This window comes from Nycticebus coucang, chromosome 12 (assembly GCF_027406575.1).
Source record: "Nycticebus coucang isolate mNycCou1 chromosome 12, mNycCou1.pri, whole genome shotgun sequence".
Classification (NCBI taxonomy): Eukaryota; Metazoa; Chordata; class Mammalia; order Primates; family Lorisidae; genus Nycticebus; species Nycticebus coucang.
The window spans coordinates 58,264,708-58,286,490 of NC_069791.1; the positions used below are offsets into that span (position 1 = coordinate 58,264,708).

The following is a 21,783-nucleotide window of genomic DNA, read 5'->3' on the forward strand; positions in this document are numbered from 1 at the left end:
CAGTGCTGCTATAGAATCTGCACTGCCACCACCCCCTGTGCAGCAAGGGCCTTCCTTTCTCTTTGCTCTGATTCAGACCAAGGGTCAAGAAAAATAAATGCAAGCTCTTAGATCTGCAACATCGTGACTAATAATACAAATAGTAGGCTGCAATATGTTAAGTGCCTATTATGTTCCAGGCACTGAATCCTTTACATGGATATCTTATTTACTGTGTGACCTTGGGCTGATGACTTTACCTTTCTATTTCTTCATCTCTAAATGCAGATGACAACACCTGACAGGGAAGTGAGAAGGGCAGTGAAATAATGTAGACGAGAGACTTTGAAAGCACGCACAAAAGCTATGTGTATGCCATATTTTCACCAGCGAGCCAAGATGATAATCTTCGGGCCTTTGAAGAGTCTGCATTGCACAGAGGGGGGATGTTGGCAAAGCTCCAGCTGATGGTGAATTTGATAGCCCAGCTTTGTGAGGGCAGAATATGAGGCCTATGGTGGTGCTTTATCTGTCACCTGAGATCAAGGTGTCTGTCTCCTGGTGCAAATGTGACACCTGTTGAAGGAGAAACAGGCCCTGGCAGCTGGCGCTCTGGGAAGAGAGATCTGGCCAGGAGCAGGAGGAGTTCACTTACCAGAGGGCAAGTGACAAATGTCAATCATTAAATCAGCACATTCTTCGCCGTTGGTAGAGTGCTGTGGCATCACAGCTCACAGCAACCTCCAACTCTTGGGCTTAAGCAATTCTCTTGCCTCAGCCTCCCAAATAGCTGGGACTACAGGAGCCCGCCACAATGCCCGGCTATTATTTTGTTGCAATTATCGTTATTTAGCTGGCCCAGATTGGGTTTGAACTCACCAGTCTCAGTGCATGTGGCCAATGCTGTAGCCACTGTGCTACGGGGGCCGAGCCTGAGCTTGGTTCTGAATATAGCAAAGACAGCTGGGGACAAGAGTGAGGGACTGGGTGGTTGGAAAATCACAAAGACAGACATCCAGGGCAGGGGGATTCCTGATCTGCTGGCCTGACAGAATTCTTGGTGGGGGATTCTGCAGAACTGACTTTGTAGGATTCTTACTAAAGATCGCACTAGGCAGGTCCCTGAGAGGGCCCAAGGGCGAGCCCTTGTCGAAAAGAGGGCTCAGAGGAGCCTGCCTAAAGTTTGGTTAAGGAGAGCATCTGTCCCTTCTCAGCAGATGCCCAGACAAGGGGAGCTGAAGACCACAATGACGGTTCATTGTTGCGTAGGTCATCTCCCCTTCCAATAGTCAAAGAATTTGGCTGGAGCTGAAAACCAGACTCTGAGAATGTGCGTCTGAGACTCCTGCTGACAGGTGGATAGCATTTCTTTGGGTATTTCTTCATGCCCTTCTCTAGAAGTAGGTAGCTTTTAGTCATAAGAGCAAGGCAGAGTCTGTTATCCCCTTCCCACAGCATGACTCACCCCTCACTGGGCACCTAAGCCCCCAGTCACTAACCAGTAGCTCCTTGGGGCCAAGAGGGGAGCTCTACTTTAGATCACAGGTGTGTGCTGGAATAAGCAGATGAATAAGCAGCTTTCCCCTGAGCCCATCCAGGATGGAGGGTGTCAGCTGGGAGCATTTTTCTTTTTTTCCCTTATTCCTCATATTTTCACCTCACCTCACTGGCCCCATCATCCTGCTTTCCAGAACTTACCCCTGGCACGGAACCTGTCAGACCTGTTTCAGGCAGCCACCAGCCTTGGAAACAGGAGAGACCTAGCTGGCAAAGGGCTAAACCTGCAAAAGTTCCTAGAACCATAACATGAGGGGAGGTTTAACATCTGTGCAGAAATCCAAGTATCCATAGAAGAAATGGAGGCAGAATGAGAAATGCTGCCTTGGGAGACAGAAAGGCCCTCCGTTCTAATCCTGGCCTCAGAACACCCAGCTCTGTGACTTCAGCCTCTGAGCTTCTCTTTCCCAACCTGTAAAATAGGGACAATCAGGTGAGATCCTGAAAAGGCTCAAGGACATCAGGCCTGTGAGATGCAAGCATGACTCAGAAAACATAACCAGGAAAGAGAAGCACCCCCACCCCTGCAATCCGGGTGTGGCTCTTTGTCCCCACCCCTCGCAGAGTCCATTATATAAACATTCTGCAGGGGCCCAGATTTGCAGGTTGTGCTCTGTTTTCTGTGTCTGGTTGGCGGTATGTGTCTGCTGGGGCTCACAGAGAGGTTCCTGTGACACTAATGCTTGCTGCCAACTTTTGGCTCCCAGTGGTCATGGACTGTCACTTTAGCTCCTATGAAGTGCCTACTATAGCATCATGGGAGCTCCTGAGAGGGCTGCTGGAGTGGCCCAGTGAAAATCCATTCACACACTTGGGTTGTCATCTTAGCCTTGTCACTACTTGCTAACTGAACCTAGATTAGTCATTTTACCAGCCTGGGTCCCATTTTTCTCATCTAAAATGAAGAGTAGGGCCTGTGGCTCAGTGGGCAGGATGCTGGCCCCATATACTGAGGGAGGCGGGTTCAAACCCAGCCCCGGCCAAACTGCAACAAAAAATATCCGGGCGTTGTGGCGGGCGCCTGTAGGCCCAGCTACGCGGGAGGCTGAGGCAGGAGAATCGCCTAAGCCCAGGAGTTGGAGGTTCCTGTGAGCTGTGTGACACCACGGCACTCTACCGTGGGCGATAAAGTAAAACTCTGTCTCTTCAAAAAAAAAATAAATAAATAAAATGAAGAGTAGGTAATTTTGAAAGCCTCTCTGGCTCTCGACAGTCTGCGATTGCAGTTTGTGGCTAAGGGTGGTTTGATTTCCCTTATTCAGAGCCCATTAGTCACGCCCAAGCAATCTCCTTCCGGGTCGGGAGCAGTAGCTGGCCACTGGCCTCCCACTCTCCCCTCCATTGTTGTGAATGCACGTGTGCACCCCACACTCTCCTGATCCCTCCCTCTCGCCATGGTTTGACTTTTTGACTTTCCTGTGGGTAAGCCAAGTAGTTCCAGAGCCTTCAGGGTGCGGTTATCATCGTCAGCTCTGCCTCCAGGAATAGCTGGCCTCTAATCTTCTATCTAGCAGTTCACACCAAGTCCCAGGTCTACCTTTCCCAGCCCAGGAGTCCCCTGCTGTCCCTCTGGGCTTGGAGGACAGGGGCTGAGGTGGGAAGGCAAGCGTGTGCTGCCTTTCACAACCATTTCTCCACAGCAGCTTTTGGGGGATGTGGGGGTGAGTAAGGGTCAGTCTGTAGGGGTTGCTTCACCTGGCCTGGCTGATTCTCTGGTCTGTTGAAGCGGCAAATGTTCATGGGATGTGACTTTGTACCCCCTCCCTGCCCTCTCTCTGACCATGGCCAAGTTTGTAACTGTCTTCTTCCAATACTCTCCCCACACACCAAACGAAGGGGGTGCAGAGTAGACGGAAAGACATTCACCTCTGTTATTCCTCCCAAATTTTACAGACACACACAGCCTTTTCATCATGTTGACCTTGCTCCTTCTTTCCCTTCTGTAGGGTACAGTAGCTGGAGAGAACTGGCCAAGGCTCTGGCCAGCAGGAATATTCCTGCTGTGGATCCAAATCTCCAGTTCTACCGTCCCCAGAGGCTGAGCCTTGAGGTATGTAATGGGGCCAGCTCATTTTCCTTCTGGCACTTGAACATTCCTTAGTCACCCTGCCCTGATCGACTACTGGGCTGTGGAAGGGGAGGCAGAGGAAGACCACCCCTGGAGCTTTGGTCTGGAATCTGGGGTTTCCCAGCTGAGTGAGCAGAGATGGGCCTGACTTTCCTGTTTCTGCCTGTTCCACATAGTCTAAGATGCCCATGTCTGAACAGCTCTAGGCCTGTGGCCTCCATTTGGTGTGAGTAGTGGGCTGTGCTTTGGTGCAGCACCAGGTGTGTGCTGCTAGGAGTCAGAGATGATGGGGTAAACAGACACCCCTCCTACAAGTAGCTGGGGCTATCCATTTGTAATAAAGCTTTTCCCTAGAGTGTTTCTTGGGCCAGTGGTCCAAGGGAGGGAAATTGGGGTCCAATTCAGTCTGGAGCTCCAAGGTTGAGCCTAGAACAGACATGAATCCCCAAAACTGGACCAGAACCAAAGGGAATTTGTGGACCTCCTAGGGTGTCCCTAAGGGATTCCCACTTGTTGGAAGGAGGGAAAATCTGGGGAGAATCCAAAGGCATATGGAGGAAGAGGGAGTCAAGGCCCCTGCCCCCAAGATGTCCTGACTTATTTAGAAAAAATCCTTTGTTTTGTTTTTTGTTTTTTGAGACAGAGTCTCACTTTGTCGCCCTCAGCTCACAGCAACTTCAAACTCTTGGGCTCAAGTGATTCTCTTGCCTCAGCCTCCTAAGTAGCCACAATGTCTGGCTTTTGTTGTTGTTAGAGACGAGGTCTTGCTCTTGCTTAGGCTGGTCTTGACCCATGAGCTCAGGCAATCCACCCACCTCAGCCCCCCAGAGTGCTAGGATTACAGGCATGAGCCAGTGTGCCAGGCAGTTATTTTTTTCCCTTATGGGAATACAGAGGAAATTCAGGAAAGTGAAAGACCCTCCAGGGCATAGGGATGGAGCTGTCAGGGGCATGTGTGTTCCTGAGGGATGCAGTGTGAACTGTAAAGGGCCGGGTCTCTTAGCTGGTAAGCTTCCTGGGAACAGGACTGTGTTTTCTGACTCTGCTTCCCTCTATCCCCTTCACCCCACCCCTCAATCCTGTCCTGCCCCAATTTCTCATCCTAATGTTCTCAAGTTCATTCTTCTGCTAGGACCAAGGTGGGAGCAGTAACAGCAGCTACTTGAAGTGGAACCAGCCTGTGCCCTGGCTCTCAGAGGTAAGGGAGGGACCCTCTCTGTCCCTGTTCTTTGAGAAAGTAGGAAAAAAAAATAACTTTTATAGAAAATTCCAGAAATCACAGAAAATTTCCTTTAAGTTGTTACTATTACAATTTTAACTCCCAGGATTCCAAGCTCATTTGATTTTCTTCCTCTAGAGAAGAAGCTCTAACATTTGCTGAGGGCCTGCTGTGTGCGGGCTTTGTGTGTTAGCTCATGTCAGCTTTATGACCCTGTGAGATGGTATCATTATCCTTCATTTCATAGATGGGAAGAGCACGGCTCAGGAAGGTTACTTGAATTTCAATGCCCAACTAATCCCCAATTGGAAGATAGCTTCCTAAAGGGCCTTTCTTGGATGGTTAAGTCCCATAAAACATTCCAGGAAGGAAAGAGTGCATCGTTAAATAGGTCTGAAAAACTGTATGCTACATCCCCATCTGGGAAATGCACATTAGCATATGAAAGATTCTGAGAAGTTCTGCAGTAATTTGTTTAACTTGATTTAGCTCAGCATGTCCCAAACTTATCTGCCTCCTGAATTGCTTTTTTCCATGAAACACCTATTAATATTCTATGAAACTATAGTGTTCTAAGGAACATACATTAAGAAATTTTGCTTTATAACATTTTTATAGGAAGCACTTAAACGTGTGCAAAAAAGTTGCAGAACCATCATGATACCTCTTCTTTATACACACTTGGACAGATTCTTTTTCTTTTTTCTGAAGAAGATTACCATAGGTAAATGCTTGTTCCAAGATTTTAGAGTGGAATGGTGCTTTGGGGATGAAATTTTTAAATTTGGGTTTCGTATCCTACAACTTGTTTAGATCCTAGAGTCTTTTAGTGTTTGTTAGGCCTGTGGACATAGATGACTTTTCTTGGCTGGGTGGCACTGGCCAGCGCATTGTCTTCCTCCATGCCCACCACAGGTTGAGTCCTTCAGCCTGGGTGGTTTTATTTCCATTCTACCCATTTGCTCTGGGGCAGGAGTGAAGGAGGCAGTATCATACTGAATGCGATGTAAGGTTATCTGTACTGTGAAACTGCCTCTTTTTAAAGCTCTGAGAGAGGATTGATTACAATACTGGCACACCTGTACTGGGTGACATCATCAGGTAATTAAGCCCGCCTTACCTAGAGACAGTATTTTGAAAAGAAGTTGCCTAAAGATCTTGTGATCCAGCTTTCTCTCCTCTTTAAGGACAAGTTGAATTCTTTTTCTTTTCTTTTCTTTTTTTTGAGACAGAGTTGCAAGCTGTTGCCCTGGGTAGAGTGCCATGGTGTCATAGCTCACAGCAATCTCCAAGCGATCCTCTTGCCTCAGTTTTTCTTTCTTTTTTTTTTTTTTACAGTTTTTGGCCGGGGCCAGGTTTGAACTAGCCACCTCCTGGATATGGGGCCAGCGCCCTACTCCTTTGAGCCACAGGAGCCACCCCAGTTTTTCTATTTTTAATAGAGACAGAGTCTCGCTTTTGCTCAGGCTGGTCTCAAACTCATGAGCTCAAGCTATACAACCACCCTGGACTCCCAGAGTGCTAGACTTACAGGTATGAGCCACCATGCCTGGCATTGGATTCTTTTTCTTTTTTTTTTAGTTGTTGGGGATTCATTGAGGGTATAAGAAACCAGGTTACATTGATTGCATTTGTTAGGTAAAGTCCCTCTTACAATTGTGTCTTGCCCCCAAAAGGTGTGTCACATACTAAGACCCCAACCTCTCCCTCCTTCCCTCTGCTCTCCCTTTTCCTCACCCCCACCATGTCATTAATTGTCCTCATATCAAAATTGAGTACATAGGATTTATACTTCTCCATTCTTGTGATGCTTACTAAGAATAATGTGTTCCACTTCCATCCAGGTTAATACAAAGGCTGTAAAATATATATATTTTTTTTAATTTACAACTCATATATATATATTTTAGTTTCTTTTTTGGCCAGAGCTGGGTTTGAAGCCACCACTTCAGGCATATGGGGCCAGCACCCTACTCCTTTCAGCCACAGGTGCCGCCCAAGTCTCTATTTTTTTAATGGCTGAATAGTATTCTCTGCTGTACATATACCACAGCTTGTTAATCTGTTCCTTGGTTGCTGGGCATTTAGGCTGTTTCCACATTTTGGCAATTATAAATTGAGCTGCGATAAACAGTCTAGTGCAAGTGTCCTTATGATAAAAGGAATTTTTTTTCTTCTGGGTAGATGCCCAGTAATGGGGTTGTGGGATCAAATGGGAGGTCTACCTTGAGTTCTTTGAGGTTTGTCCATACTTCCTTCCAAAAAGCTTGTATTAGTTTGCAGTCCCACCAGCAGTGTAAAAGTGTTCCCTTCTCTCCACATCCACACTAGCTTTTGTAGTTTTGTGATTTTGTGATGTGGGCCATTCTCACTGGGGTTAGATGATATCTCAGAGTGGTTTTGATTTGCATTTCTCTAATAATTAGGGATGATGAGCATTTTTTCATATTTGATAGCCATTCATCTGTTTTTTTTTTAGAGAAGGTTCTTTTCATCTCTTTTGCCCATTGATATATGGGATTGTTGGCTTTTTTCATGTGGATTAATTTGAGTTCTCTATAGATCCTACTTATCAAGCTTTTGTCTGATTCAAAATATGCAAATATCCTTTCCCATTGTGTAGGTTGTCTGTTTGCTTTGGTTCTTGTCTCCTTAGCTGTACAGAAGCTTTTCAGTTTAATTAAGTCCTATATTTTTATTTTTGTTGTTGTTGCAATTGCCAGGGCAGTCTTCTTCATGAAGTCTTTCTCCAGGCCGATTATTTCCAGTGTTTTTCCAATGGTTTCTTTGAGAATTTTTATTATTTCATGCCTTAAATTTAAGTCCTTTATCCATCTTGAATCAATTTTTGTGAGTGGAGAAAGGTGTGGGTCCAGTTTCAGTCTTTTACCTGTGGATATCCAGTTCTCCCAGCACCATTTATTGAATAGGGAGTCTTTCTCCCAGTGTATGTTCTTATTTGGTTTATCAAAAATTAGGTGGTTGTAAGACGTTAGTTTCATTTCCTGGTTTTCAATTCGATTCCAAATGTCTGTGTCTCTATTTTTGTGCCAGTACCATGTTGTTTTGACCACTATGGCTTTGTAGTACAGCCTAAAATCTGGTATGCTGATGCCCTGGCTTTGTTTTTATTACTAAGAGCTGCCTTAGGAGCTGCGCCATGACCCCTGACCCACAACCCGTGCCCGCTGGGCCTCTGCATGCCCTGATCACAAACTGTGGGAGCCACGCAACCCTGTGTCCTCCCTCCTGTACCCTCCCTGCCTCCACACCGGCCCGCTTGTCTGGCCAGAGACTCTGCTAGCTGCGTGCCCTCCAGAGCCCTCCCTGCCTCTGTGCAGAGCCCTTCTCCTGGCCAGAGACTGCTGGAGCCTTAGGCTCTCTGTGCCAAAGTCACTGGGCACTCCCAGAACCGTGCTCACCACCTCTCGCCCCGTTGCTGGATCCGGGTGTGTCACACTCCAGAGCTGCTTCCACAACCAGAACTCCCTGGCTGGGGCAGCCCCAGAGGAACTACACAGGGCCCCTCCCTACAAAGATCCAGCAACAATAGAGTGATCCTGCTGGGGTCAGGAGAAATACCTCCCCAACTCTAAGGACGGCCAGAGGCAATGGTGAAAAACAATCATGAGGCAAAATCAACAGAAAAACTCTGGCAATATGAATAGTCAGAGTAGATCAACTCCCCCAAGGATCAATGGGGCAGACACAGCACAAGATCCCATGCACAAACAAATAGCTGAAATGTCAGAAATCAAATTCAGATCTGGATAGCAAATAAGATCGAATTAGAATTCCAAGCAGTAACCCAAAAGATATCTCAAGAATTCAACAAATTCAAAGACCAAATGACCAAAGATTTTGATACATTGAGACAAGAAGTTGCAGCCCTCAAAGATCTGAGAAACACAGTAGAATCCCTCAGTAACAGAATGGAGCAAGCAGAAGAAAGGATTTCTGACATTGAAGACAAAGCTTTTGAATGCTCCCAAACTCTCAAAGAGGAAGAGAAATGGAGGGCAAAAACAGATCACTTTCTCAGAGAGCTCTGGGATAATTCAAAGAAAACCAATATTCATCTTATAGGGATCCCGGAAAGTGATGAAGTGGCTTCACAAGGCACAGAGTCTCTTCTCCATGAGAATATGAAGAACTTTGCAGACATGCCGAGAGATTCTGAAATTCAGATAGCAGACAGTTTCAGAACTCCAGCATGACTCAACCTGAATAAGACATCCCCCAGACACATCATAATCAACTTCACTAAAGTTAATATGAAGGAGAAAATTCTGAAAGCAGCCAGACGAAAGAAAACCATCACCTACAAGAGCAAGAATATTAGAATAACTGCGGATCTCTCTGCTGAAACCTTACAAGCTAGATGAGGATGGTCATCGACTTTTAATCTCCTAAAACAAAATAACTTTCAACCCAGGATCCTGTACCCAGCTAAACTGAGTTTCATTTATGACAGAGAAATTAAATACTTCAATGACATTCACATGTTGAAGAGATTTGCCATAACTAAACCAGCTCTCCAGGATATTCTCAGACCTATCCTCCATAAAGACCAGCGTAATCCTCCACCACAAAAGTAAGCCCACCCAGAAAATTTTGATCAAATTCCAACTTCCACAGTCGCAAAAGGATTAAAAATGTCCACCGGACTCTCAAAAGGCTTATCAATATTCTCAATTAATGTGAATGGTTTAAATTGTCCTCTAAAGAGGCGCAGGTTGGCTGACTGGATACAAAAACTCAAGCCAGATATCTGCTGCATACAAGAATATTTTTTTTTGTTGCAGTTTGGCCGTGTCCAGGTTCAAACCCGCCACCCATGGTATATGGGGCCAGTGCCCTACTCACTGAGCCACAGGTGCTGCCCCAGTATTAATTTTTTTAGAGAAACACTTCTCTAAATGAATGATATTTCATTTTAGTAAGTGTATATGGGTTTTGGTGGTAAATGACTAACTTCCATTGATTTCATTGACTTCTATTGTCTTTAATATTAAAAGTAGCTTACAAAATCCTCATTACAGCAGCCTTCAGGGATCTTCGGGGAATCATGCTCCAGTTCTGTTATTTTACCAAAAAGGAAACAAAGGCAGTCCCTGGGAGGTTAGGTAACAGCAGTCGCACAGCTGCACCACGGTGCCAGGCTGCTGCAGCCCCACCTCACAGTCCCTCTCTGTTCCCATCTCCTGATTGCCCCCTGCCTTTTGACGTTCGTTTTCAGCAGGAAGTGTCCAGGTTAACAAAGGAGGTCATTTATTGAACATCTGCTAGCTGCCAGGAGCTGTCACATTGTGCTGTCCTTCCCGCTCTCAGGTCACGGTCCAGAGTCTCACTCACTCACTCAAGATTTCAGAGTAGTCAGAGCCCTGCTCTGAAGCTGAGCAAGGACAGAGTATGAGAAGGGTGACATTGGTCTCATCTCTTTTTTTTTTAATTTTTTTGCTTTCAATTTCAGCTTGCTTGTTCATTCTTCTTCATTTGAAGTTTTGTTTTGTTTTGTTTTTTTCTGTTCTTCCTTTGGCGATTCTCTTTCCCTTTGCCTCCCAAGTAGCTGGGATTACAGACGCCTGCCACAACGCTGGGCTTTTTTTGGTTGTTGTTGGTAGAGACGGGGTTTCACTCTGGCTCACTCCTGCTCATACTGTTCTTGAACCTCAGAGCTCAGGCAATCCACCTGCCTCAGCCTCCCACAGCCCTGGGACTACAGACGTGAGCCACCACGCCTGGCCTCTTCTTTTCTTTTTTTTTTTTGAGACAGAGTCTTACTTTGTTGCCCTCAGTAGAGTGCCGTCGCATCACAGCTCACAGCAACCTCCAACTCTTAGGCTTAAGCTATTCTCTTCCCTCAGCCTCCTGAATAACTGGGATTACAGGCGCCCGCCACAACGCCCAGCTATTTTTTGTTGAAGTTCTCATTGCTGTTTTAGCTGGCCAGGGCTAGGTTCAAACTTGTCACACTTGGTATATGGGGCCAGCGCCCTACCCACTGGGCCACAGGCACCGCCCTGGTCTCTTCTTCCACTATTGCTCTGCCCCTTAGGCCACAAGTCACTCACAGGCACAGTAGCCTTATATTTTCTACTTGGAGTGTGAAAAAGACTGACCAGAATGGATGGCTAGGGGCTGGGCTTTATGGAGGGATTATCCTCAAAGCTGTATTCATGTCAATTCAGATCAAGACACTAATTAACAAATTCTGGTGCCAATCTATTCATTTATTGGTCAATATACTGCTCCTTTGACCAAAATGCTATGTCTGCTAACCAGCCCATTCCCTCCCAAAACCCAAAGTAGTTACAAGAAAAAAGTTGTTTGGTGAATACAAATTCAGATCAATCAAGTCTGGGTTTTCCTGGGTGATTTGTGCAGCCTGTGCCAAGCTGAGGTCTCTCTTGTGGACGGGGCTGTGACACGAACTCCTATTCTCAGGCTTTGATTGTTATTTAACAGTTTCATTGAGCTACAATTCACGTACCATAAAGTTCACCCATTGAAAGTATACAGTTCTATAGCTTTTATTGATATTCACGGAGTTGTGCATCTATTACAATCAATTTGAAAATATTTTCATGTTTCAAAAAAGAAACGCTGCACTCCCTCGCCAGCACCACTTACTACCATCGTCCCCCACCCCAGCCCTTGGCAGTTACCTACATCTGTCCCTAGAGATTTGTTTGTTTTGGACATTCCGTGTAAACAGAGTCCTACAATATGTGGTCCTCTGTGTCTGGTTCTGTCATTCAGCATGATGTTTCTCTGGCTCATCCGTGATGTAGCGTGTCAGTGCTTCAGTCCTTATTGTGGCTGCGTGACATGCCACAATAAGCTATTCTTCGTATGGACATGCCATTTTGTTTAACCATTCTTCTGTTGGTGGGCATTTGTGTTGTTTCTCCTTTTTAGCTGTTTAGAATAATGCTGCTATGAACATCTGTGTACAAGTTTTTGTGCAGTTTAGGCTTAACTGTTTGCAGAGCTCTAAATTACCATCGTTGTAGTTTGACTTCTCTCTGTACACTTTGGTGGGATACACGTGGCATCTCAGTTCATTCCCAAATCATCTCTTCCAGTGGGGATGATTTCATCCATTAGGATTTCACCGCCTGGACCCCTGGCGCTTCCTCAGAGTCCAGAACTAGTGCTGCTTATCTTCTTACTATCTGGAGACCCGTGGTTCCCTGAAGAAACTCCATGAAGGACAGGTGTGACCAGAGAGTCAAGAGTAGATTGAGCAGGCCAGGGGTGGTGGCTCACGCCTGTAATCCTAGCACTTTGTGGGGCTGAGATGGGAGGATTGATTGAGCTCAGGAGTTGGAGATTAGTCTGAGCAAGAGTGAGACCCCTCTTTTCTAAAAATACAAAAATGCACTGGGTGTTGTGGCAGGGGTGACTGTTGTCCCAGCTACTTGAGTGGCTGAGGCAAGAAGATCACTTGAGCCTAAGAGTTTGAGGTTGCTGTGAGCAATGATGATACCACAGCACTCTACCCAGGGTGACAGAGTAGAAAAAAAGAAAAGAAAAAAAGAGTAGATTAGGCACCTCGAAACTCTGGACAGGACCCTGGTATGTGGGAACAGGTGACCTGATCAGCCTTCTCTAGGATGTGTCCTCACTGCCCCAGAAGTTAAAAGAGAACCACTAGCTAGATGTTGCTAGTCTTGTGACTTTGAACCTGACTGGGCACTGGCATGTCATAGCAGAGGGTTTTTCAGTACACACAACCCGAGGTGGGCTTCTGACCTCCCCTGCAGGAGGAGCTGATACTCCAGCCTCCATGCTTCTCTGTGCCTCACACCTTAGCCATAGCCCCTGGCTCAATGACACCAGTTTATCTCCCTTCATCCATACTGGGTACAAAGCAGACACTCAGTGTGCATAGGTTAAAGGAAGGAACATACTGTTCTGGGCTTAGCTCCCGTAAGCTGGTGTTCATCCAGATGATCACGCCCCTGTAAGGAACAGAGGAGAGGGCCCTGTTAACACTGCCTGGGGAAGTCAGAGAAGGCCCCAGGGGCAAATACTGGAGAAGAGTCTTAAAGGATCTTCCAGTACAAGTTTGGCACTTCGGGAAGAAATGAAAAGACCTTCCACTCAGGAAACAGCCTTTGTAAAATCACAGGGAAGTGAAAGAGCATGGCATTTTTGGCCGAGACAGGGAGCTTGGTGTGGGTGGAGTACAGGTGTGTGACAGGGAGTGGCGTGAGGTGAGGGTGGAAGGGTGGGCCAGTTGTTAAAGTCTCAAAAGTCTCTGTGTGCCATCAAGAGGTTTTGTTCTGAAGCCTCCTGAGGTTTCAGGCATCAGAGTGAGGACAACAGCAGTTCTGGAGGCCTTGTGTGGACTCAGGAGGGGAGAAGTTGAGTGCAATCAGGAGGCTGCAGGCCTGGCAATGGCAGGGCCGAGGGGTGGAGGATGCTCGGGCTGGCCTCACCTCCTGACCCATACTCCCGCAAACCCTCCTCACTTCTACACGGTTAACCTCTGTGTGTCTTTGGGGGAGTCAGTTTACCTCACTGAGCTTTAATATCTTCACCTTTAAGATAAGGGGGTTTTAATAGATAATTTCTCTATTACTTTGAACTGGAAGTTTCAAAACCGTCATTAGCCATAGATATACTCTGGTGCTTAGAGTGACCAATGCCCTTTCCTAGGCCTTTGTTTCTGCTGGACAATGGAGAGAGTGGGCAGAGTGGTGCCAACATACTGAAGCTTCATGTCCCTGCCAGATACAAAGTCTCCAGTGCAAGCCTGGAGAGAAAGAAGATGCCCACTGGCCCCTCAGAGACCCCCACCTACCGCACAGGGTGGGGGAAGCATGGTGTGGGAGCTCAATGCTGCGGAAGAGCCTAGACTCCAGGGGTTGTAGAGTTCTCCACCTCCACTCCCACCTGCCTGCCGGTCCTGCAGCATCTCAGGCTTCTGCTGCCTGAGGCTCGAAAGCTGCCCTTCAGGCACATGTGCAGTATCTGAGCCCTGAGAGCCTTCCCGGGAGGGGCAGAAAGGAGGCCTTTGGAGGAGACAAGAGGGTCTTGTGAACTGGACTTGAGGAATTTCCCCAGAAGTAGCACAATGTCCCCATTATTTCCTTTCTTGAAGCCTAAACTCGCCACCCACCCTCCCAGCCCACATTCCCTCTCCCACCCACCCAGCCCCCCACTCATATTGCTGTGAGCAGTGGCTGCTTCCCAAGGCCCCACATTCCTAGCATTGACCAGGCCAGTGTCCCTGGGAAGGGCCAATTGCTGAAGGCCCAGGGAGTGACAGGCTCTCTCCTGTCTTTTCTGGGTCCGGCTGTGGGGCAGTGTTTCTCCTGAGGCCATGCCCTGCCCACCAGCTTGTTCCCTTCTGCAGATCCCTTGCAGAAGACCTTGTGCCACTTCTTCCATCTGGGTGTCCAGTCTGGGCATCCACATCTGCCCACTGTTCCTCAGGGCAGCTCAGATTTTGTTATCTGATGGGCTGCAGTAGGGAGGGCAGGCAGGGCCTGTTTGTGTTCAGTAATTGAGGCCTCACCTCCCACAGCCTGGAGATTAAGCCTGGAGGGGGTGCTGAGGGGGATGGGAAGCCTGAAATCCCTGTTTTCTCTTTCCAAAAACATTCTGTCCTTCCACCCACTCAGAGTACAGGGTCATGCCTTAGCCCTTTCTTGGAAAGGGAGTCATCTGCTCCTACCTGTCTAGCTTTGCCCCAAAGCTATCCTAGAAAAAGCCTAGTCAGAGGCTTTGAGAGAGTGTAGGGGCAGCCAATGGGGCCCAGATGCCTCCAGACACATTTCCCAGCTGCTTCCACTCAGGGGAGCCAGAATCGTGAACCCAGGTAGGGAAATAAGACTTTAGGCAGATAGCTGGGGGCTTACCTCTTATTAGGGAGGGGAGAGGGGAATAAGACCTGTGTCTCCTGTTTCCAGTCCCCCCTTGTCATCTCAGCCATTCCATCTAGTCCATTCTGTCTTGGCTTGGGGAATGCAAATCAGTCCCTTCCTGCATGTGAGGAACAGGGAGCATGTGCGTGCATGCACCCACAATGGCTCGAAGAACAGACCCTGTCCTCAAGGCCAGGCCACAGGGTGACCACCAGTGCCACGGGTGCCCTGCACCATGAGAAGAGCACTGTGCTTTCTTGCCCTCCCGGCCTCCCTGAGCTGAGCAGCCAGGGGCACATGTGAGGAGCTCACACTCACCGCTCGCTTCTCTGCTCCACACAGTTCCGGGGCCGTGCCAATCTGCACGTGTTTGAAGACTGGTGTGGCAGCTCCATCCAGCAGCTCAGGAGGAACCTGCACTTCCCATTGTACCCCCACGTGAGTGCTGCACCCACCCCTCTGGCTCTCACCTCCCCCTGCCTCTGTCTCCTGTGTCTTTCCTTCTTTTCTAGTCCATATTCTTTCCTGTATCTCCTGGGCTATCGTTTCCTCTGCCCGTTATCTCCCTTGTTCCCCCTACTAGGGATTCTGTTAAGGGTTTCTTCATCTGCATCATTTTAGTTTTAGATTCTCATCATCATGATACACAATATAATTTACCCAGGGCCACCATGTACAGTTGTGCTGGCTGTGCACCGTACAAGGTCACCAAGACAAAGAGGCAAGTGGGAGCTGCAACTGAACCTGCACTCCCCTCACTAAGCAATAGCCCTGGTCCCTTCTGTCTCAGTCCCCTTCTGGTCCTCCCACCAGTCCTGAGTGGATCATTTTCCTCTTTCCTCTTCTGAGTAACAGTTTCTTTCCCCTTTCTTGGCATAGATCCGCACTACCCTGAGGAAGCTGGCTGTGTCCCCCAAATGGACCAACTATGGCCTCCGCATCTTTGGCTACCTACACCCCTTCACCGATGGTGAGGCCAGCCCCAAAGCCCCGTCCTTCCTCCTGCTCCAGAATTCTTCAGGGGACCTAGAGAGCAAAAGCCCTTAGCTGAGAAATGGGCCTGAACTGGGCTGCTTGGACCCTGTTCACCCTTAAGGAGAGAGGGGAACCCGAGTCTTGGTGCAGTCTCATCCAGTTTGCCCAGGCTGCCATTGCTCTCCCTGATGTGCAGTCTGGAACTAGCTCATCTGTCTGTGGAAATCTTCTCCATCCTTGTGCTATCTCGCAGGATGTAGAAACCCCCACTTCCCTTAGCCACAGCACTAAACCCCTGCAGGAAATCTCATCACTAAGACATGGCCAAAGGCTTCAGCCCTGCCTGCTCTCATCTGGAAACTCTTCCCCACTGCCCAGGGAAAATCCAGTTTGCCATTGCTGCAGATGACAATGCTGAATTCTGGCTGAGCCACGACGACCAGGTCTCAGGCCTTCAGCTGCTGGCCAGTGTGGGCAAGGTAGGGTCAGCTCAGCCCTGGAGTACTCTCATCCCTTCCAGGAGCCTGGCCATGGAAGAGGCAGGGAAGTCCGTCAGGAGACTCATTACTGTTAGCGTCTCTGGTGTGACACCCAGGAAAGACGCTCTGCAGAGATGAAAAAGAAGCATCTTCCTCACCCTACCCCATACTACAGATGGGTAACAGAGCATCCTTCCCCTCATCCCTGCCCCATGCTACAGAGGGGCAGCCAAGGCATATTTCCCCTATCCCTACCTCCTGCTACAGAGGTAATGGAAGCATCATTTCCCTCGTCCCTGCCTCGTGCTACAGTAGGGTGGCCAAGGCATCTTTCTCCTTGCTCCTGCGCAGGGAGGGAAGAGTCAGAGTTGAGGGCGGAATAGATGCCAGAGGGTCCTGTCTGGGTTGGGACCCAGCTACAGCATCTTTTGGGTCCTGCCCTCCTCATGAGGGTGCTATGGCCTCACATAGAGGACTGGCTGATTGCCTGGGACCTCTAGCCAGGGCGGGGTCGCTCCCTAACTCTTTTCTGCTCTCTTACCGTTCTCACCCTCCCCCAACGTTTCTCCTTTCTTCTCATTCCTTCCTCCCCACTCTCCACCTCCCATCCTTCTTCCTGCTTTCTCTTTTTCTCCTTCCTTCTCTTCTTGTCTCCCTCCCAACACCTCTAGACTGGAAAGGAGTGGACAGCCCCTGGAGAGTTTGGGAAATTTCGGAGTCAAATTTCCAGACCAGTGAGGTGAGTAGGGAGGGTCACAGCAGGCACACTCCTGAGCACCTCGGTGCTGAGGCCAGGCAGGGAGGTTCAGCATGTCCGGGCCCCCACGTGTTCTGGGTCAGCAGAGTCTTTGGCTTAGAGACCCATCCATATGACCCACCTTCCTCATTTTACAGATGAAGAAACAGTACCAGTAGGTCAGGCTGTGTTACTTACTGAAGGTCACACAGCTATTTGTTTAGCGACACTCAGGATTGGAAAACAGGTGTCCCTTCTGCCATTCGTTGCCCTTCCCGTTCCTCCACACATATAACATCCTGGCCACTGGCTGCTGGCTGCTCTGTCCCGGCTGCAGGGAGTTCCTAGGCCTTAATGACCTTGCAGGGACCCCTTGGTAGGCTGGGGGATAGGAGGTCTTTCCCAGCCTGTTGCTCTGAAGAAGGGAACTTAACCCTACCTAGAGCGCCACCTGGTGGCCAGCACGCACAGGCAGACATTGGATTGATGGTGATACTGGGTAGGGAAATACGGTGGAGGGTGTGGGGGAGAGGGTAAAGAGAAGTGGGTTAGAGGGTACAAACTTATTGTTAGATAGAAGGAGGAAGTTGTAAGGCTCCATAGCAGAGTAGGGTCGCTGTAGTTAACAATGTATGGTATACTTCAAAATAGCTAGAAGTGGGCCAGGCACAGTGGCTCACACCTGTGGGAGGATTGTTTGAGGCCAGGAGTTTGAGACCAGCCTGGGCAATATATCAAGACCCCCCCCCATCTCTACCAAAAATATAAAAAATTAGCTGGGCATGGTGGTATACATCTATAGTTAGTTATGGTTATGCCTCAGGAGACTGAGGCAAAAAGGATCACTTGAGCCCAGGGGTTCAAGGCTACAGTGAGCTAGCTGTGATTGTGCCACTGAACTCTGGCCTAGGTGGCAGCGTGAAACCCCATCTCTAAAAAAAATAAGTAAACAAAGGAAATATAGACTTGAAATGTTCCCAACACATAGAAATGATCAATTCTTTGGTGGGCAGCTGTAGTACTAGCTATTTGGGAGGCTAGGGCAAGAGGTTTGCTTGAGCCCAAGAGTTTGAGATTACTGTGAGCTAACCTGACACCATGGCACTCTACCCAGAGCTACAGAGTGAGACTCTTGTCTCTAAAAATTTAAAATAAAAAAAAATCAGTTCTCAAGGTGATGGCTATCTTATAGACCCTGACTTGATTATTACACGACACATTCTATACACATAAGAAGATATAACTAGTACCTATATATGTACAAATATTATGTTTCAATAAGTGACTAAAGAAATTTTTATTTTTTTTCGTAGAGACAGAGTCTCACTTTATGGCCCTCGGTAGAGTGCCGTGGAGAAATTTTTAATTTTTTTTTGTTAAAAGAAGACGATCTTGCTTGCAGAGTGCTTGCTGGGTGTCAGCCTCTGTGGTGAGCACTTTATGTGTGTTATAGTTCAGCATAACAGCTAATGACATGGACTCTGAGGCAAGACTGCCTGTGTCCAAATCCTAGTGGCACCATTTTTTGTCCAGTAGTTCTGTCCCTGAGTGCTCTCTACAAAGAAGGATTCTGCGAGTTAGTATGTATAAGGCACTTAGTACAGTGCCTGGTGCGTGCTGACTACTCTAACAGGGCTGACTATTAGGGCCCTTTCATTGGTTCTTCAATTATCCTGTGAAGTAAGTACTATTATTACGTCTATCTGACAGAAGACAAACCAGGGGTGCTCAAACTACAGCCCGCGGGCCACATGAGGCGGTGTGATTATATTTGTTCCCGTTTTGCTTTTTTACTTCAAAATAAGATATGTGCAGTGTGCATAGAAATTTGTTCATAGTTTTTTTTTATTTTATTATTATTTTTTTTTGTAGAGACAGAGTGTCACTGTACCGCCCTGGGGTAGAGTGCCGTGAGGTCACACAGCTCACAGCAACCTCTAACTCTTGGGCTTACGCGATTCTCTTGCCTCGACCTCCCAAGCAGCTGGGACTACAGGCGCCCGCCACAATGCCCGGCTATTTTTTGGTTGCAGTTTGGCCGGGGCTGGATTTGAACCCGCCACCCTTGGCATATGGGGCCGGCGCCCTACTCACTAAGCCACAGGCGCCGCCCTTTTTTTTTAAACTATAGTCTGGCCCTCCAACTGTCTGAGGGACAGTGAACTGGCCCCCTGTTTAAAAAGTTTGAGGATCCCTGGAATTTTCAGAGCAAGGAAGAAGGGAGGAGGGAAGTCCTGGTGGTGAGGGGGGGACACAGTGGTGACCTGAGGAGACAATCCTCACATCTCCGTCCTCTCCCCTGCCAGCCTGTCAGCGTCCAACAGGTATTACTTTGAGGTGCTGCACAAGCAGAACGAGGAGGGCACGGACCACGTGGAAGTCGCGGTGAGTGCGCTGCTGCTCCTACCTCCCAGCTCCGTTCCTGGCACTTCTCTCCCCTTGCTCCTTGTACCCTGTTTAAAATCCAGCTATCTCCAACCTTCCACATCCACCCTTTTTCCTCTTCCAGTGGCGACAGAATGACCCCGGAGCCAAGTTCACCATCATTGACTCCCCCTCACTGTCCCTCTTCACAAGTGAGTAGGCTCTGCCCTGTGCCTAGAGAGGGGTGTTGGTGAGAGGTGAGGTGGGAGGGGGTGGAGCCAAGGTGCTGGGGATCTGGGTAGGAAGGGGTCCACAGCAGGGAGCAGAGCCTACTGGACCTTGGGGTCAGGGCCCTAAACTCTCCAGGGTCAGTGACCCCTCAGTAACCTGCTAGAAGCTCTTTGATTCCTTGTCTCTAAAAGATGCCCTGTCCACCCATCCACACACAACATTCTGTATACAATTTCAGGGGAAGCCACAGACCAGGAAGCTCACTCTAGATTAAAAATCTCTGGGCCAGGTGTAGTGGCTCACTCCTGTAATCCTAGCATATCGGGAGGGCGAGGCAGGTAGATTGCCTGAGCTCACGAGTTTGAGACCAGCCTGAGCAAAAGCAAGACCCCATCTCTAAAAAATAGCCAGGCGTCGTGGCGGGTGCCTGTAGTCCCAGTTACTCAGGAGGCTGAGGCAAGAGAATCACTTGTGCTCACAAGTTTGAGGTTGCTGTGAGCAGTGATGGTACAGCACTCTACCAAGGGCGACAAGGTAAGACTTTGTCTCAAAAATAAAATAAAAATCTCCAGGTGAGCCCCAAGTCCAGTCCCCTATTTTACAGATGAGACAACCGTGATTTTTGTAAAGCCAGAGCCAGGGGAGAGGAGATTTTCATCTGCCTGGGATTTGTACTGCCTGTCATTTCCTCAACACTGGAAAAGACACTGGCCTGGGGCCACAGGTGGGGGAGGGGCTGAAGAGGCAGGGACGGTGTGTATTAGGAGGGCACAGGGTGACTGGCCGTGTGGACCAGTAAGTGTGAGGGAGGAAGTTGCTGGTGACCAAGACAAGAGCCCACAGGTGAGGGCAGAAAGTGAGCCGCTGGCTGCTTGTAGAGGAAGGAAGGGGAGCTGGAACCCTTAGATTCAGTGTGAACCAAGAAAGGGGCCTGTAGCGAATTCGGTAAGAAATGAGTAAGCTGGAGGTGGACATAGCAGCTCATGCCTGTAATCCTAGCATGTTGGGAGGCTGAGGCAGGAGGATCACTGGAGCCCAGGAGTTCAAGTCTAGGTAACACCACCACCACCACCACCCCCCCACTCCTCAATTTAAAAAAAAAAAGAGAGAGAGAGAGAAAGAAACAAGTAAGCTGGGCCGGAGGTACCCAGCCTTGGGTATAGAAGGAAGAATGCTGTCGGGGCCTGAAGCCCCCTGAACCCTGAAGGCAGAGAGCAAAGTCAAGCCTTCTGCACCCCAGGGCGGCTTGGTTGAAGAGGGAGGAGGGAGGTTGAGTAGATGCGGAGACAAAAGCGCCAACGGGTGACCCCTGCTCCTGGTGGTTATGGCTGATTTGCTCATTGAGAGGTAGTACTCCCTGGATGCCGAAACCAGATCACTGGGGTTCAAACATGGTTTCTTGCTTCTGTGTTGTGCTTCTGGCCAAATGACTTAGCTTCTCTGTGCCACAGTTCCTCATCTGTAAAATAGGAAGACTAGTAGTACATAAGTCATATGGTGGTTTGGGGGACTAAATGGGTCGGTATTTGTAAGAGCAGTAGTGTCTGGCTTATTAAAGCTTAATGATACATTTCTATCAGATAGCATTAAAACATTTTGAGGAAGAGGTACTTTTTTCCAATCTACACAAAGTTGTGATGTGGGCTAGCCACAGGGCTAGAGGAGGGGATCAGAGGGAAGGGGATAGTTGGGACCACAGCTGGGAGGCAGGGGGAAGGGAGGAGGGATGACACACACCCCTGCACTATGCTGCTGGGACACAGGCCCTATTGGTGTCTCTTCCCTGCCCCTCAATGGCAGTGGGCTGGGCACACTCCAGGATGCCCCACAGCTTCCTCTGTTCTGTCCCCACCACCTTCCTACTTAGATGAGACAGTCCTAAGGATGGATGAGGTGGGCCACATCCCACAGACAGCAGCCAGCCATGTGGGCTCCTCAGACTCTCTCCCCCGGGATGAGCAGCCACCCGCTGACATGCTGCGGCCTGACCCTCGGGATACTCTCTATCGAGGTAAGGCCTTGACATCAGTCTGGGGTCAGTGCACTGCCAGGTCCATCAGTGCTGGTGGAGGAGACTCAGGAGATGTGTCAATTCTACCTGAGCATCCCAAATGCTTTTATTTTCCTTATAAAATATAACATGCATACAGAAAAGCATCAAAGTATTTGTGTGCAATTTTATAATTTTACAGATCATTTCAGAGCAAACATTTGTGTAATCACCATCCAGGATAAGAAACAGAAGCAGAACCCAGAAGACCTCTGTGGGCTCCCTCCCTAATCACACATGTCATAGT

General features: G+C 48.5%; 1 protein-coding gene across 5 annotated transcripts in view; it reads left to right on the top strand.

Moving 5' to 3' along the window:
• B4GALNT3 (beta-1,4-N-acetyl-galactosaminyltransferase 3) overlaps window positions 1-21,783 on the top strand; it is a 118,253-nt gene that overhangs the window by 83,800 nt on the left and 12,670 nt on the right. For all 5 annotated transcript variants that reach the window (XR_008373173.1, XM_053554465.1, XM_053554466.1 and 2 more), the window contains exons 2-10: window positions 3,483-3,586; window positions 4,737-4,802; window positions 15,044-15,139; window positions 15,581-15,671; window positions 16,055-16,155; window positions 16,827-16,894; window positions 19,198-19,276; window positions 19,401-19,467; window positions 21,354-21,497. Coding sequence is in view for 4 of the 5 variants with exons in the window: in XM_053554465.1 (XP_053410440.1) it covers window positions 3,483-3,586; window positions 4,737-4,802; window positions 15,044-15,139; window positions 15,581-15,671; window positions 16,055-16,155; window positions 16,827-16,894; window positions 19,198-19,276; window positions 19,401-19,467; window positions 21,354-21,497 (816 nt within the window). In the remaining variant the exon portion in view is untranslated. The remainder of the gene's footprint in view (window positions 1-3,482; window positions 3,587-4,736; window positions 4,803-15,043; window positions 15,140-15,580; window positions 15,672-16,054; window positions 16,156-16,826; window positions 16,895-19,197; window positions 19,277-19,400; window positions 19,468-21,353; window positions 21,498-21,783) is intronic.